Genomic DNA, 13833 nt, shown 5'->3' with positions numbered 1-13833 from the left:
TGTTTCAACCGAAAATTCATTGGTTAAACTGTTTGCGCGGTGTCGGTTGGAACAAAATCCAGCACCCACTTGGCCCTTTGTGGAACTGGTTGGACACCTATGCCCTAGATCATGAGTGTCCAAACCTGTCCTCAAGGGCCGCTGTGGGTCCTGGTTTTTGTTCCTACCAATTGAGCACAGACAGTTTAACCAATGAAGTTTGTGCTAAAACAAACAGCACCTGACTGCAATCAACTGATTACACTTGTGAGACACCAGATTGGTGAAAAGATGTTGGCTTGTTTTGTAGGAATGAAATCTAGCACCCACTGCAGCCCTATGTGGAATAGTTTGGACACCACTGCCCCAGATGGAAGAAGGTCATGATTCCTCAGGATTGAGGAAGTTGTACTGTGAATTAGTGCTTTAACGATTAATCAGTTAACTGGAGGAATCCGATTACAGAAAAGATTCGAGTCAAATTTAAGTCTTTGTTTAATTAAAATGGCGTTGTAATTAAAGTTGCACCGATACCGATACCAGTATCGTCAGGGGGCGCCGATTCGGCCCGAATTGGTGGTATCGGTATCGACGAGTACCAACATTTAGGGCGCCGATACCAACTACTGGCATCACTTGGACGCAAATGTACGGTCCTCCCCACGTGAGCTAACTTCCCAAATCCCGATGCATGACATTTGTATGTCTTTGTCTCGAATTTACCAAACGAAATTAACACCTTCGATTTCAATATTAAGGATGTTAACTACAACGCATATCCGGGATGTTGCGCTGCTCATCTAACATGGCATTCACAAACGGTTAGCATGCGTAAGCTAACGCCTGTTGTTGGAGGGCCGATGGGATCAGAAAGGTTAAGACCGTGGGAGACTAAGCAAACCCATGGTTTCATGATTAACAATGAGTGGCAAATTAAGAGCGGCGTACTTCAAACTCGTTCTGTTTATGAAAGTCGAATGTCATATACTGGTGATGTGCAGTAATGAGCAGAAGTGACTTCTGTGGCCATAAAACACTCTAGCGGCGCAGCGCGCACACTAGATATCATCAAATAGCAACCAAGATGTCCTATCTTAGATCCCATGCCAACTCTCGCGCGCGCACACTAGATATCATCAAATAGAAACCTAGATGTGCTACATTACATCCCATGCCATTAGCTGCGTGAGCCCAGAGCGACGCCATATTGTCCATTGATGAATTAGAAACCGCCATGACTGAATGGAAGTTAAAGAGGCCAAATCAATCCATACCGGTGACTATAGATAATGCTGCAAATACTGTTAATTCAGTACGTTACAGATGGACTCGGACCACAAATAGGATGTTTTGCTTATATGGTAAATATAGCTGCAAAGAGAGCTGCAGCAATCAACAGTGTGCCCCACTTTACAAACAGTAAAGATTGTTCTCAGCACTTATATACAAAATTTCTACAGCTCAGTAAGAAGTAAGCACACAAATATTATGCACTAAAATGCTTGTTTATATGATGGCGCTGTTATTTTTGCTTGTTAGCAAAAAACAAAAAACAACAACAAAAAAACAACAAACATAATAATAATAATAACAGTTGTATTTTCTGTTTCAGAGCATTAAATGTATTGAATTGTATCGAAAATCGTACTGAACCGTGACTTAACTGTATTGTTGCATCCCTTATACGTACATATATATATATATATATATATATATATATATATATATATATATATATATATATATATATATATATATATATATATATATATATGGTTTGGTTTTTTTGGGGGGGGGTTTTTGCAAACAGAGTGGTATCGGAATGGTATCTGTATCGGTATCGGGCCCAAAAAATGGTATCGGTGCAACACTAGCTGTAATGGTCTGTTTTGAAACTGTTTACATTTAATTTATTGATTTGAGTGGATACACTGCCTTCTAGTGGCAACAGTGAATATGACTTAACTCATTAAACATGGCTGAATCCAACTGCTCTCAAGACAAACATAAGTTTTAGTTTGAGCTAATGTTTTTTTTACGCATTCGTAATTTGGTTTATAGGTATATTTAGCAGTTTTTGGGGGCAATATGTGTTTGAACGATTTGTTAAGAAGATTGTTGATTTGTTAAGAAAATAGTTTAAAAAAAAAAAAAAAAAAAAAGCTTTTTATAGCATTTAAGCTAGCTGACTTTTGCTATGCATGTTACCCATTTTTGTTGTTGTACTTAGCTCCCCATTTATGTATTTAAATACAGTTTGAGGCAAAGCCCAGATATTTAAATTGATTTTTAAATGAAAGTGCAATCCTGCATAGTTTGAAGAAACACTCGGGTATTGTATTTCCTTTTATTACCTCTCGATGTAACAACCTAGAGAACTTGGTCATTACTGCCATCTATATGTACTCACTGCTCACAACAGCTCTATACATTTTATGCTTGCAACATACGAGTGATTGAATGTGTTCACAAGACGTATTTCAATGCATGTAGAAAAAGTATTATTTCTTTAATTTTATGACTTTTGTACTGGTATTATTTCATACAGTCTCTGTTTTGCTTGGTATTTAACCTGGAACCTGGCTAGCTTTCCAATTTAATCTTTCAGAGTTAGCAACCTACGTGCTCGCTCTCAAGAGCTATTGGTTTTAAAAATTCCAGTGCGAGGACACAGCTTGGGAAAGGTAGAAGGTTCTACGCCACAAATGGGATAATCCAAAATTAGCTGAAACTGGAGCTTTCAGTAAAGCTGTCCCGACTAGTTGACGTTGTCGACGTCATCGATGACGATAATGCGTCGACGGGCAAAACATACCGTCGACGGGTAATGGTTAAAAAAAAATACATGCGGATAAAGTTTAGAATGGCGGGCGCTCGCGATGCAAGCAGTTGTTACTGGCACCCCCAAGGGGGCCGCTGTTATTTCAATGTGACCAGCGTTGTCAGATTGCACAAAGAGGAAGAAAGTGGGCGAGCGAGCGAGAGAAAGAGGGAGTGAGATCGGTGAGTAGGAAAAGTGCGCGGGTAGCGCTGAGTTGAGTGACTGCGTCCCCCACGTTTTTGTTTTGGTCAATAAAAGTATCCATAAAAAGCCATCCGACGCCTCTCGGTGTTTTATGCACGCCGCCGTCTTCCTGAGGAGGAAATCGTACGAACCGACGACAACAAACACCGGTTCACTCCTCGCTATGGCGAGGAGTTGAAAACACTGCCAATTACCAAAAATGGCAGAATTGGTAACACGTGAAAGCGCCATAAAGCCAAAAAAGCGGACCAGAATAGCCAGAGCCTGGAATTATTTCAAGGAAAATATGGAGGGGGCCACTTTGTGTACTCTTTGCTAAGCTAAGCTCGCATACCACGGTAGCACGTCGGCTATGAAGTTACGAACACTTGAAGCGCCGTCACCCAAGTGTAATTTTTGAAGACAACAAGAAACAACAAACTAGCAGATTGTAAGGCCATACAACTTTCTAACGACTTTTTTTTAATGGAAGTTGCCTTTATGTGCGTTGTATCAATGTGCATTTTTATTTAATAAAATAATTAATATATATATATATATATATATATATATATATATTTTTTTTTTTCCTTCTAATTATTATTAAATTTATTTGGATCATGGAAGCTCCCACTTGGGGAAAATATATACATATATCCTGTTTATACATAATAAATATATATATGGAAACAGCACTGGCCTGCTTACTGTAATCCATGACTGCACTAATGTTCGTTACTCAATATTATAAAGTATTACAAATAGTAGTATACTATAAAATTAATACGATTTTTTTTTTGTTACTGTCAGTATGTGTGCCTTTCATTCAAAATAATTGTGGTAATATTTCAGTGTGCCCTCTATTTGACCTATTTTCAGGTTAAAACAAACAAAAGTTGAACAGTTTTTCCCATCCCCCCAAAATGCGGAATGCACACCAGGAAAAGCATCTAAACTCACACAAAATATTCTGAAAATGGTTGTCCGGGACATTGCAATTCATTTTAACATTTAGAGCAATATAGACAATGACATACCACAAAAAGAATAAGAATTGTTTTGACTCCTGTTAAAGAGGTGAAGTCACAGTGTTTCCGTTTACATTTTTTGCACTAGTTAATGCCAGCAGCATTTGACCTCATTGTTTGTGATTTATTATTGGTATTTATGTTATTTATACGTTAATAAAGAATTTAGGTGTTCCAAAATGTTTTTGTGAATTAATAAGCTTGAACAAAAATTTCATTATTGAAGCAGTAAAAAAAAAAAAAAAAAAAAAAAATGTGATTAGTCGACTAATTGTAAAAATAGTCGGCTGACTAATCGGGAGGAAATTAGTCGTTTGGGACAGCCCTAGAGCGGTGTATTTCTTTAAATAGTTTTAAGAACTCACTTTTAAATGTTATCCTATCTGTATGTAATTGTGAGCTATGAACGCATTGTATTCTATGTATTGTATATACTGTTGTTGTGTTATGTAATCAGGGCATTATTGGAGAAAAAAAAGCTTGTTCTCAGTTGACAAATTATGAATTTTCGAAGTTCGTGTCTTGAGGAAATAACTCAATTTGCTTTATCACGTTCTCGCTAGCAGATTACGTATATTGCTGTGCATAGTTTTAGAACACTAAACAGCTTGTGCTTGCCAACGGATGATTCCAAAGATCTAAAATAACAGAATATTGACCTTAATCCAAATTTAGGATTCACTGAAACGATAAGACTGTACTTGATGCTGACTGCAGTACTTCTCCTTAGTGGCCTACAACTGTCAATTTGGCTGTTGTGCAGAAAAGAGTGCATTTTCTCTGCGGTGGCGCACCTTGTGTTCCAAGTATCTCCATATGTAGATGTGCCAGGCCGCTGGCAGCAGTCAGGGCCAATTTGATCATCCCTTGAGCAGTGACAGAGTAGCGGTTCAGGTAGTCGAACAGGGAGCCGTACTCGTGGTAGTCGGACACCAACCACAGCTGGGTCCATGTGCCATTGTCTACACCAGAAAGACAATAGTTGATTAGTGGAATGACATTCATTGGAAATAAAACGAAATCTATTTTAGGGGCAAACTGTCACTATTTCAAAAACATACGCTATACCACTCAAGTGTACAAACAAAATGAAATATTGTCGCACTCGATTTGAAATATATCGTTAAACTGCAGTCTCATTTAGATCATATATTTTACATTGAACAATCTTTGGGGGTCCCACTTTACAAGACAAAAAAATAGCACATTATCCATCATTCTATTCCGAAACGTATGTCAAGAGAAATGTGCACCTTTGTTGTCAGCTGCTATAAAGCCCAGGATGTTCTCGTGGCGGATCATGATGGTCTGATAGATTTCAGCTTCACGGAACCAAGAGCGCTCTTCTCTGGATGAGAAGATTTTCACCGCCACGTCGCCGCCCCGCCAACGTCCTCGCCACACTTCACCAAATCGCCCCTTTCCGATGACTTCTTGTAGAACAATTGTTCTGGCTACGGTCCTTTGGACGAACAGTGGCAGGCCTGAACAGGAAGAAACAATGTGAATATTGCACATGAAAGTTTGGCATGCGGTTCAGTAATTACAGTTTGCCCTGACCTGAGCCAGAACCAGATGTCGACAGATCGTAAATAAAGTCCTGCAGACTCCTGTCGTTTGGCATGTAAAGGTTGTCGCAGGAGGGGTCTTCCACCTCAAGCCTACGTCTGTGGCCGCAGGCCCTCCGTTGGTATTGACACAGGAAGACACCGAGCAATAGCAGTAGACAAAGCAGCAGCAGTGGTCCCGCTATCACAGCCACTAATTCGACCAGCCCCCACGTTCCGCCGGGCCATATATCTTCATCGGGTCCGGACTGGGTGGTCCCTAAACAAAATAAACTTAATATGGGATGCAAAAAATTCACCCGCAAAACCCCCGGATCACTAAACCTTATTGCTCAGCAAGTTGAAACGAGGATCAACAAGGCATGCTTTATATTTATCACCTGCAAAATAGCAACTGTACAAAATGTACAACTACGGGACAGAAAGAGGTCTGCAATGAACAGAAAATTAGAGACCCTATTTTTTTTTTTTCCTCTCCCAATACTGAATTAAGAGTTATAGCTTAAAATGAACCACAAATAACGCTAAAAAGATGACCTTTAAAAATAAATGACTTACAGTTGTCAAACAAAGAAAGAAAACAACTGAGCGCTGATAAAATCGTAACATCCTTGCCAGAAGTAATTGTAAAACCCAGCAGAGCGCCGTAAATGTGGGTGGACTGAGGAGTCTTTATTTGTGTCCAATAAACAGGCAAACACGCTTTGCACGAGCAGAGAGTATTAAATTACTATATGAGGGTTCATAATATGGCCAGCAATATAGCATATTTTTACGCAACGCTTAAAAAAAAGTCTCACGTTTATTGTAGATTGTCGAGGTTAAGTCCAAATCTAGTTACACACCATCTTATTTGGTTTTAAGCGACCACACTCATAACTCAAAATGAATGGAATATTCCGACACCACCTAATCAAACAAAAATTTTTGTAATGTGTCTTAATAATGACACTGGCACTCAGTAATCTTGTATTTGAAAAGAAAAAACAACTTAACTATGCAACTTAATTACCAAAATTGTAATTTTTGGGGTGTGTAGTAGTATACTCAAGAGCATATACAGGTACATGGAAAATTATGGTACTTATTTCATGACAGCAAACGTCAACTGAGAATAGGCATGTGCTGGTATGATATTTTGACTGTATGATAACCTTAAGTCAAAATATTACGGCACTGCAATTACATCTCTAAAATATGTCACTTTGAGATATCAGGGTTAAAAAAAAACAAAAAAATTCAATTGAAAATGATTTTTTTTCAAAAACATTAGCAAATTGGAACATAAGTATAATGTTGTTGAAATTAAAATATATATATATTCTAAATAAAATTACAATAAATGCAATTCTTTTGGTGAGCTTAAACCCAAAGCCACAGCGCAACATTATTATCATCAGAACAAAAATAATTGAATTATTTTCCATAAAAAGCACGTGTGTATGACTCGTATCATGTTTACATTATACACACGCTCTCTTTCTCAACACAGACAGTTGCCAGAGAGAGAAAAACACATTTCACCACTACTAGACACACTAAACATGCTGGAGTTAGCTCTCGTAGCTGGTCGGAAACATTCATGTGTTTAATAACCTTAAATTTTGTATAAATATGAAATCATATTGGAGGTATTGCCTCCCTGGCAGCCACCCTCCGCAAACAGGTTTTACATTTCTGTTGGCCCTCCTCCTTTAAGCCGCGCCCGTCTGTAACTTCTCTCTAGCCAAACTTTTCCCATACTAGCGATTTCTTTTTCTTCGATGGGGGAAAAAGTTGAGGAGTTTCACCTCCTCCAGCAATCAGGTAACACAGCTGACTCACTGACACTGAGCAACAACCCATGGGGGAGGGTTGAGCCTGACAACTGGAAGCGAGAGATTTCTCCATGCATTTTTGGGACCTAAAAAATAGCTTATAACTATGGGATGGTATGACGGAAAATTTTTTGCGGTTTTGAAACCTTGATGTTTTCATACCATGGTATACCTTGAAACCAGTAATCGGCACATCTCTAACTAGGAATGACATTTTAAACAGCTTGAAGCTTCTTCTTTTTTAAAGAATTGTTCACTACTTGGTACCACTTATTGTGAAGTGAGTTTCACCGTCACCGTGTGGCATGAGGCATTTGTATCTCAATTTTGTGCTCACAAGTCAAAACCAGATGAATGACGGCTCATAAATCGGGCCACTCATTGGCCACAAAAAAAAAAAAAAAAAAAACAACAACAAAAAATAAGTCCAGTAACACTCAGTTCTTACTGGTAGAAATGCAGCAGAATTAAGAGGGGGGTGGGGGTGGTAGAGAAGGTCCCTAACTAACTTGTAGTAATAATTATTATTCCCACCGAGGAAAAAGACTATTTATGCTTGTGAGTAAAATGGTATGACGTGTTTAAAGGAATTTTTTTTAAAGTTCATAATCTTAGCTAATTTCTCTTAGCCAGTCCATGTTGTTCTGGATTATACACAGTATTGTCACAGATTACTTGACAAAAATAATTTAATTACTGATTACACCTAAAAAAAGTAATCTAGTTACTTTACTGATTAAATAAAGTGCTGGCTGTCTTGTACCTGTCGGCTTTGTTTTGAGTTTTTTCGCGTTGTGCTGTAATTCCAAGTGCTTCCTTGTTGAATTGGATGTCGAGTTTTTAGCGGTCGACAGTCTTTCTGAGCCAGCGCAGAGTTTGCAACGCACGGAGATATTTTTGTCATCTTTTCTGGACGGATATGTGAAGTGTTGGCTGTATCTCCAGTGACCAAATGCAGCCGTTTGTTGTATCTCTCCGGTTCCTTTACTGTTAGCATCCTGATAGGTAGCCGGGCCGTGTTGTTGACCGGCGTGGCAGACGGCGCATACACAGCATGGTAATACACGTGACCCGTTTTTTTCCAATGAGAAAACATGAGATGTGATGTCACTCCCAAACTCAAGAGCAGTATTTTCTATTCAAATGCTCTTCATGTATGACTACAGTATTCTTCATTCTACGTACAGTATAAGGCAACAACAAAATAGTTTCCTCAGTGCCTGTGCGTTACTAACTTTAATCAGATTACTGGCTTGGAAAAATGAACGCGTTAGATTGCTTGTTACTGAAAGAATGTAATCAGATTACACTGATTACACATCTGCTATTTTATGATAATGTATATTCATTTTATAGTTGATTATTTTGTAGATAAAATGTGCAATTCAGTTATTTTATTTGTCAATTTTACAGCAAACTTTTAAGTCACGCAGCCCGTTTTTTCAATTTTACAGCAAACTTCAAGTCACGCCGCCTCTTTTTTTGGAGAACTTTGTGACTGGGAGAGTAAGAACAGGTAACAAAGGAGTACTGTTTTGTTTTTGGTCACACTGTGACATTTTAAATCAACACATTTTCCTTTAATGATAAATTTTCTCAGTTTAAACTTTTCATCCGTCATCTTCTATTTTTAATACAACATTAAAATTCTGCACTTCGACATTATTGCAATCAGTTTTTATTCACCATTTATACAGTATCCCAATGTTCTAGGGATCTGGTTTGTATTTTAGGCATTTTTAAAGGACTTTGTATTATACAGATCTTCCCTTATTGTGGGCAGTTCTGGAACATCAATACTGCAATAAAGGGGGTTCCGGTAGTAGTTTTTGTTCTCACCAGATGGCACTTTGAGGTCAATGCTGTTACAGTAGTCGGTATAGCAACAGTGTTTGTTGACTAGACCCTTTGTACCGAGACAGTAGAAGGGTTTTCCTGGAGGTTCAAGTTTGTCTCTGGTGATGCATGTACGAACGTGCTGCTCTTCACCATGGATGAGGGACAGGGAGGCCATGCAAGCCCCATCTGTCTCACACCGGAAGCCCGTCTTCTTACACAGCGCAGTGGTGCAGTTGCACAGAAGAGCTGTTAAAAAAAAAAAAAAAGACTTATGATTAAAGGCTGAAGCACCCAAGTGAGTCACAAGATACTTGGGGAGTTCAAACCAAATGACACGAGACGTCAGCAAGTCTCATGAGACTCCCTGGTTGCATATTTATGATACCACCAAAGAAGTGATGGTAAAAAGGGAGGAAAACTGCAATCTTTTACAGCAGTACTTCTCAAACATTTTTGGTTCAGGGATGTCTTCATCTTGATCACCTGAGTCCGAGTCACCTGATTGTGAGAATCTGCCTATACAGAGCCCCGATCTGATACTGAAGAAGGCTTTCAATTTTTTTTACCTGAACAAAAGTTCCAAACATGTTACAGCACTGTAGTGTTTACAGTGCTTCCTGCTTTCGGGTCATGTGATCGGATAAGAGACATCAGTAATGCTAATGCTAGTATGTAAATGCCATTTTTGTCAATGGCCATTTCACAGTAAATACCCAGTTTGATAAGCAAATTTCATTGAATTACATTTTCATCCACGTCGCTACATAGCAAGCATTGAGCCGTTCTATTTTTATTTTACTTGCGCTTTTATTGTATTTGAGGATAGATCTTGCAAGTGACTGTACTACTGATCCTATTTTGGAAATATTTCCACACACTGGTTCTTGAAGTGGGGTAGTGAGGGTGCTGCAGTACCCCCTGCTGTTGGGGTGAAAGAAATTATTTTGGTAGATTATTTTTAGTTGTTGTTGTTAAATAACTTAAACATATTGAAACAATATTGACTGAATTTTGGAGATTAAATCTATAAAGTATGTTGAAAGTTTTTTTTGTTTGTTAATAACACAACCTGACCCTTTGGTTGGTACCGGGTCACGTTGAATAAGGCGCTATTTGAACGGATAAATAAACTGTTAACATAGGAGGCGTTAACATGGCACCAAAACGAATTAGCGATTATTTTCTTTACAAAAACAGTTACATTTCTAAAATTTAATTTCACCTCACCCACACCCGCTCCAGAGAGCACATCACCCCCATCCTCCAACAGCTTCACTGGCTTCCAATCTCATACCGGATTCAGTACAAACTCCTCCTCCTCACCTACAAGTCCCTCCATAATCTGGCCCCTTCCTACCTCACTGACCTTCTACAACAGCACTGTCCCTCCCGCCGCCTACGTTCTGCCGACTCTAATCTCCTCACACCCATCACTCGCACCAAGCTCCGAACCTTGGGGGACCGAGCCTTCGCCGCTGCTGCTCCCTCACTCTGGAACTCACTCCCAAAACCCATCAGGAACTCGGACTCATTACAAAACTTCATATCACTCCTAAAAACCCACCTGTTCAAACTAGCTTTTCCCACCTCTTAATTCTTAATTCTGTCTTTGTGTTATGTTATGTAAAGCGTCTATGAGTGTCCAAAAAAGCGCTATATAAGTTTGAGGTATTATTATTATTATTATTATAATTAATTCAAGGTCGGAAATAAAGATATTTGTCCTTTGGTGTCTTCAAATAGGTAAGACATGGTTGCATTGTAGCCATATTGTTTGCTGTTGCAGTTGAGCGGCTGTCTTTGTAGTAGCCTAGTAGTAGAACGTAAAGTATTCAGCACGTGTGTGTACTGCCGTTGTGCACGCCTTGTATGAAGAAAACGCGCGAGCATGACAAATTGGACCGAAACGGCTGTTTTTGAATGGGAAAAACAAAAAAAGATCCTCCGCACACCCTGCTGTTTGTGATTTCCAGCACCCCTGCTTCCACACATGATTAACAATTAATGACTTCAAGCTTCAACAGTCTATGCAAAGTACGTTGTAGTAAAATTGGTTCACTGATTACTTGAACAGCAACGATGTATACTTCTGCACATTTATTAATTTGACAATTTATAGTAGGCCTGAACAATATTACAAAAAACTTACATTGTGACTTTTGGGGGGTTTGCGATATATTGCAATTAGGGTTGGGCATCGTTTGAACTTGGACAGTTCTGATTCAACTTTTCGATTCTGGTACCAAAAGATTCTTGTGATTCTTTTAATAGGCAGGGTTAGGTTTTTATTAATTTAGGGTAGTTTAATAGTGCAGTTTATATTAATTTCTTCTCGATTTTTTTTTTTTAATCACATGAACTTTAAATTAACTTTGCTATGAATTTCTCTTCAAAAGTCTTTGAACTTGAATATGATGAAGTTTCTTTCCACAGGAGTGCACTTTCACGAAGATGTTTATTTTTCAAAAGCTCACAGAGAAAACATTGACACATATTCTTTTGCCTATGTTTTAGAGTGTCTTACGCTGCAGGCATTAATTGTATTGCATCGTTTGTTTTAGGTGGTATTTCTTTAAGTTAGTAAACGGCTCACATCTGCAAGATGTCAGGCGGGGAGTGTTGTGTCCCTTGATCTTAAGTTGACTACTTTTTAAGTTTGATTTCTTTCTAAACTGATATATTGTTCATCCGTCCACAAGATGTCACTATTGTAACTCCGGACTCTTCAGTTTTTCTTTGGTTTTGCTGCGTGCGCTTGGCTTCCCCTAGTGGTGACTTACTGGAAGCAGCAGGCAAAAAGAACATTTCTTTAGTTGGAAAAGGATCCTTGAGGTGTACAGACGGTACACACCTCCTCTGCACTACACACAGTTGTGAACGCTTGATAAAACAAAATTTGTAAGTTTGCATGTTTTAACAGAGGGTCTGATATCAATTTAGTGTGCCTATTCTGTTACTTTGTTGTCATTTATGTGAAGCAAAGCAACACGTTTTTGTGCTAAACTAACTTATCCACTTCATATGATTTGCTCATAACGGACCTAGTCTTCATGTGGGTTCTTCGTGGTGTTAGGCAGATATTTTTGCCCGGTCGGCGGTCAGGGCATCGAAACTTGGAATCAAAATTTAAAAAATTGAACGGTTCCAGGAGAACCGGAGCGCTATACCCGGATCCCATCGATGCTCAATCCTAATTGCTATATATATTGCAATATTAAAATCAGAAGAATTTTCATCAGGTGACTTTGGTTGATTCACCATGTTTTTTTTTTTTGTGTGTATTATTCAGTATTTGATATTATTTTTCCTGAGTTTGCCCTGTGTTTTTCTCATGTAGCTTTGTATTCCTAATTTTGCCCCTTTATTTTACATTAAACAATGTATCATATTCATTATAAAAATGTTATCTTAGTTTCTGTAATTTTTTATGGTTGAATTATAGATTTAAGTTGCTTCAATTTACTTTAATTGTGTTTATTTATGATTCAATTATTTAAGAACTGAAAGTGCAAAAAAAAAAAAACAAACAGACGCCAAACTATACTGTATGATTGCATTCCTATAATACCGTTTAATCCAGGCTAAGGGGGTGTATCTGTGAATGATTAAGGTATACAGGAAGCCATGTCTCGGCATAAACAAAGTTTACTTGTTCAAAAAAAAAACATCCTGCGTTTGGACTATATCGCATGCGCACATCACAATATTCAAACGATATATTGTGCAGGCCTAATTTATAGCAAATTATTTTGCATAGTTCGAGTTAAGTTACATCTCAGGCACATTTGTGGTAAGAGAACGCTAATTCCTATTTAAAATATGAAATTTCATTGAATACTTTTAATATCATGTAAATTTCAAAGCATCCTGAACCCTCTCCTAAGAACAACTGACCAATACAGGGTATTCCAAGAGGACAAGTTGTCATAGAAATGACTAGGTCTTGCTTGAGGCTTCAAATTCAAAGCATGAAAACACATTTCTAATTTAAAAACATAGAACACCGTTCGTCGCTACCGACGCAACAAAACGTCTCCACAAAGAGATAATTTATAGGTTCGTGTAATACCAGATGTCATGGCTTCTATTAGACATGAAAACATTTCTGCTGAAAGACAATTTACGTTGCCAAACGCCACAAATGATGTACTTTTAAAACAACATGAATGCACTAACGAGGCAGGTTATAGCTACAGTAATCAGTGTAAATACGAAGAGATCTCTCTGTTGCAATCTTGTGACAGGGCTAGCTCAATTAGCTTCCTGCTGCTAGCGGCGGAATGATTCGCCTTCCTTGTTGGTTCCGTGGCGGAAATTAAAAAAAAAAAAAAAATACAAGACGCAACTCACCTTCGCAGCTTCTGTACACGACCATGCAGTTGAATAAAATCAGTAGTGTGATTCGTATATTGGCCATAATGAATTAAAACACAACACGACGGTTCACTACATCATAGCATGTTTTGCTAAATAAGTTAGTTGGCTAACGTGAGGTGAACGGAGGCGAAGACACATGACATGAAGAAACCCTCCTCCTGAGGCTGGACTACCAACACATTGATTTATACATGCTGTCATAGAATAGCAACGAAGCAGTG

At 38.4% G+C, this 13833-nt stretch overlaps 1 protein-coding gene across 1 annotated transcript in view; it reads right to left on the bottom strand.

The window, feature by feature from the left end:
• LOC130921442 (activin receptor type-1B-like) overlaps positions 1–13833 on the bottom strand; it is a 23412-nt gene extending 9579 nt beyond the window's left edge. The window contains exons 1-5 of the mRNA XM_057845334.1: positions 13586–13833; positions 9236–9481; positions 5572–5838; positions 5265–5495; positions 4806–4973 (exon numbers count right to left, since the gene is read on the bottom strand). Coding sequence (XP_057701317.1) covers positions 4806–4973; positions 5265–5495; positions 5572–5838; positions 9236–9481; positions 13586–13652 — 979 coding nt within the window. The 5' untranslated portion in view covers positions 13653–13833. The remainder of the gene's footprint in view (positions 1–4805; positions 4974–5264; positions 5496–5571; positions 5839–9235; positions 9482–13585) is intronic.

This window comes from Corythoichthys intestinalis, chromosome 9 (genome assembly GCF_030265065.1).
Source record: "Corythoichthys intestinalis isolate RoL2023-P3 chromosome 9, ASM3026506v1, whole genome shotgun sequence".
Taxonomy (NCBI): Eukaryota; Metazoa; Chordata; class Actinopteri; order Syngnathiformes; family Syngnathidae; genus Corythoichthys; species Corythoichthys intestinalis.
This window is presented reverse-complemented; position numbering and strand designations above follow the sequence as displayed.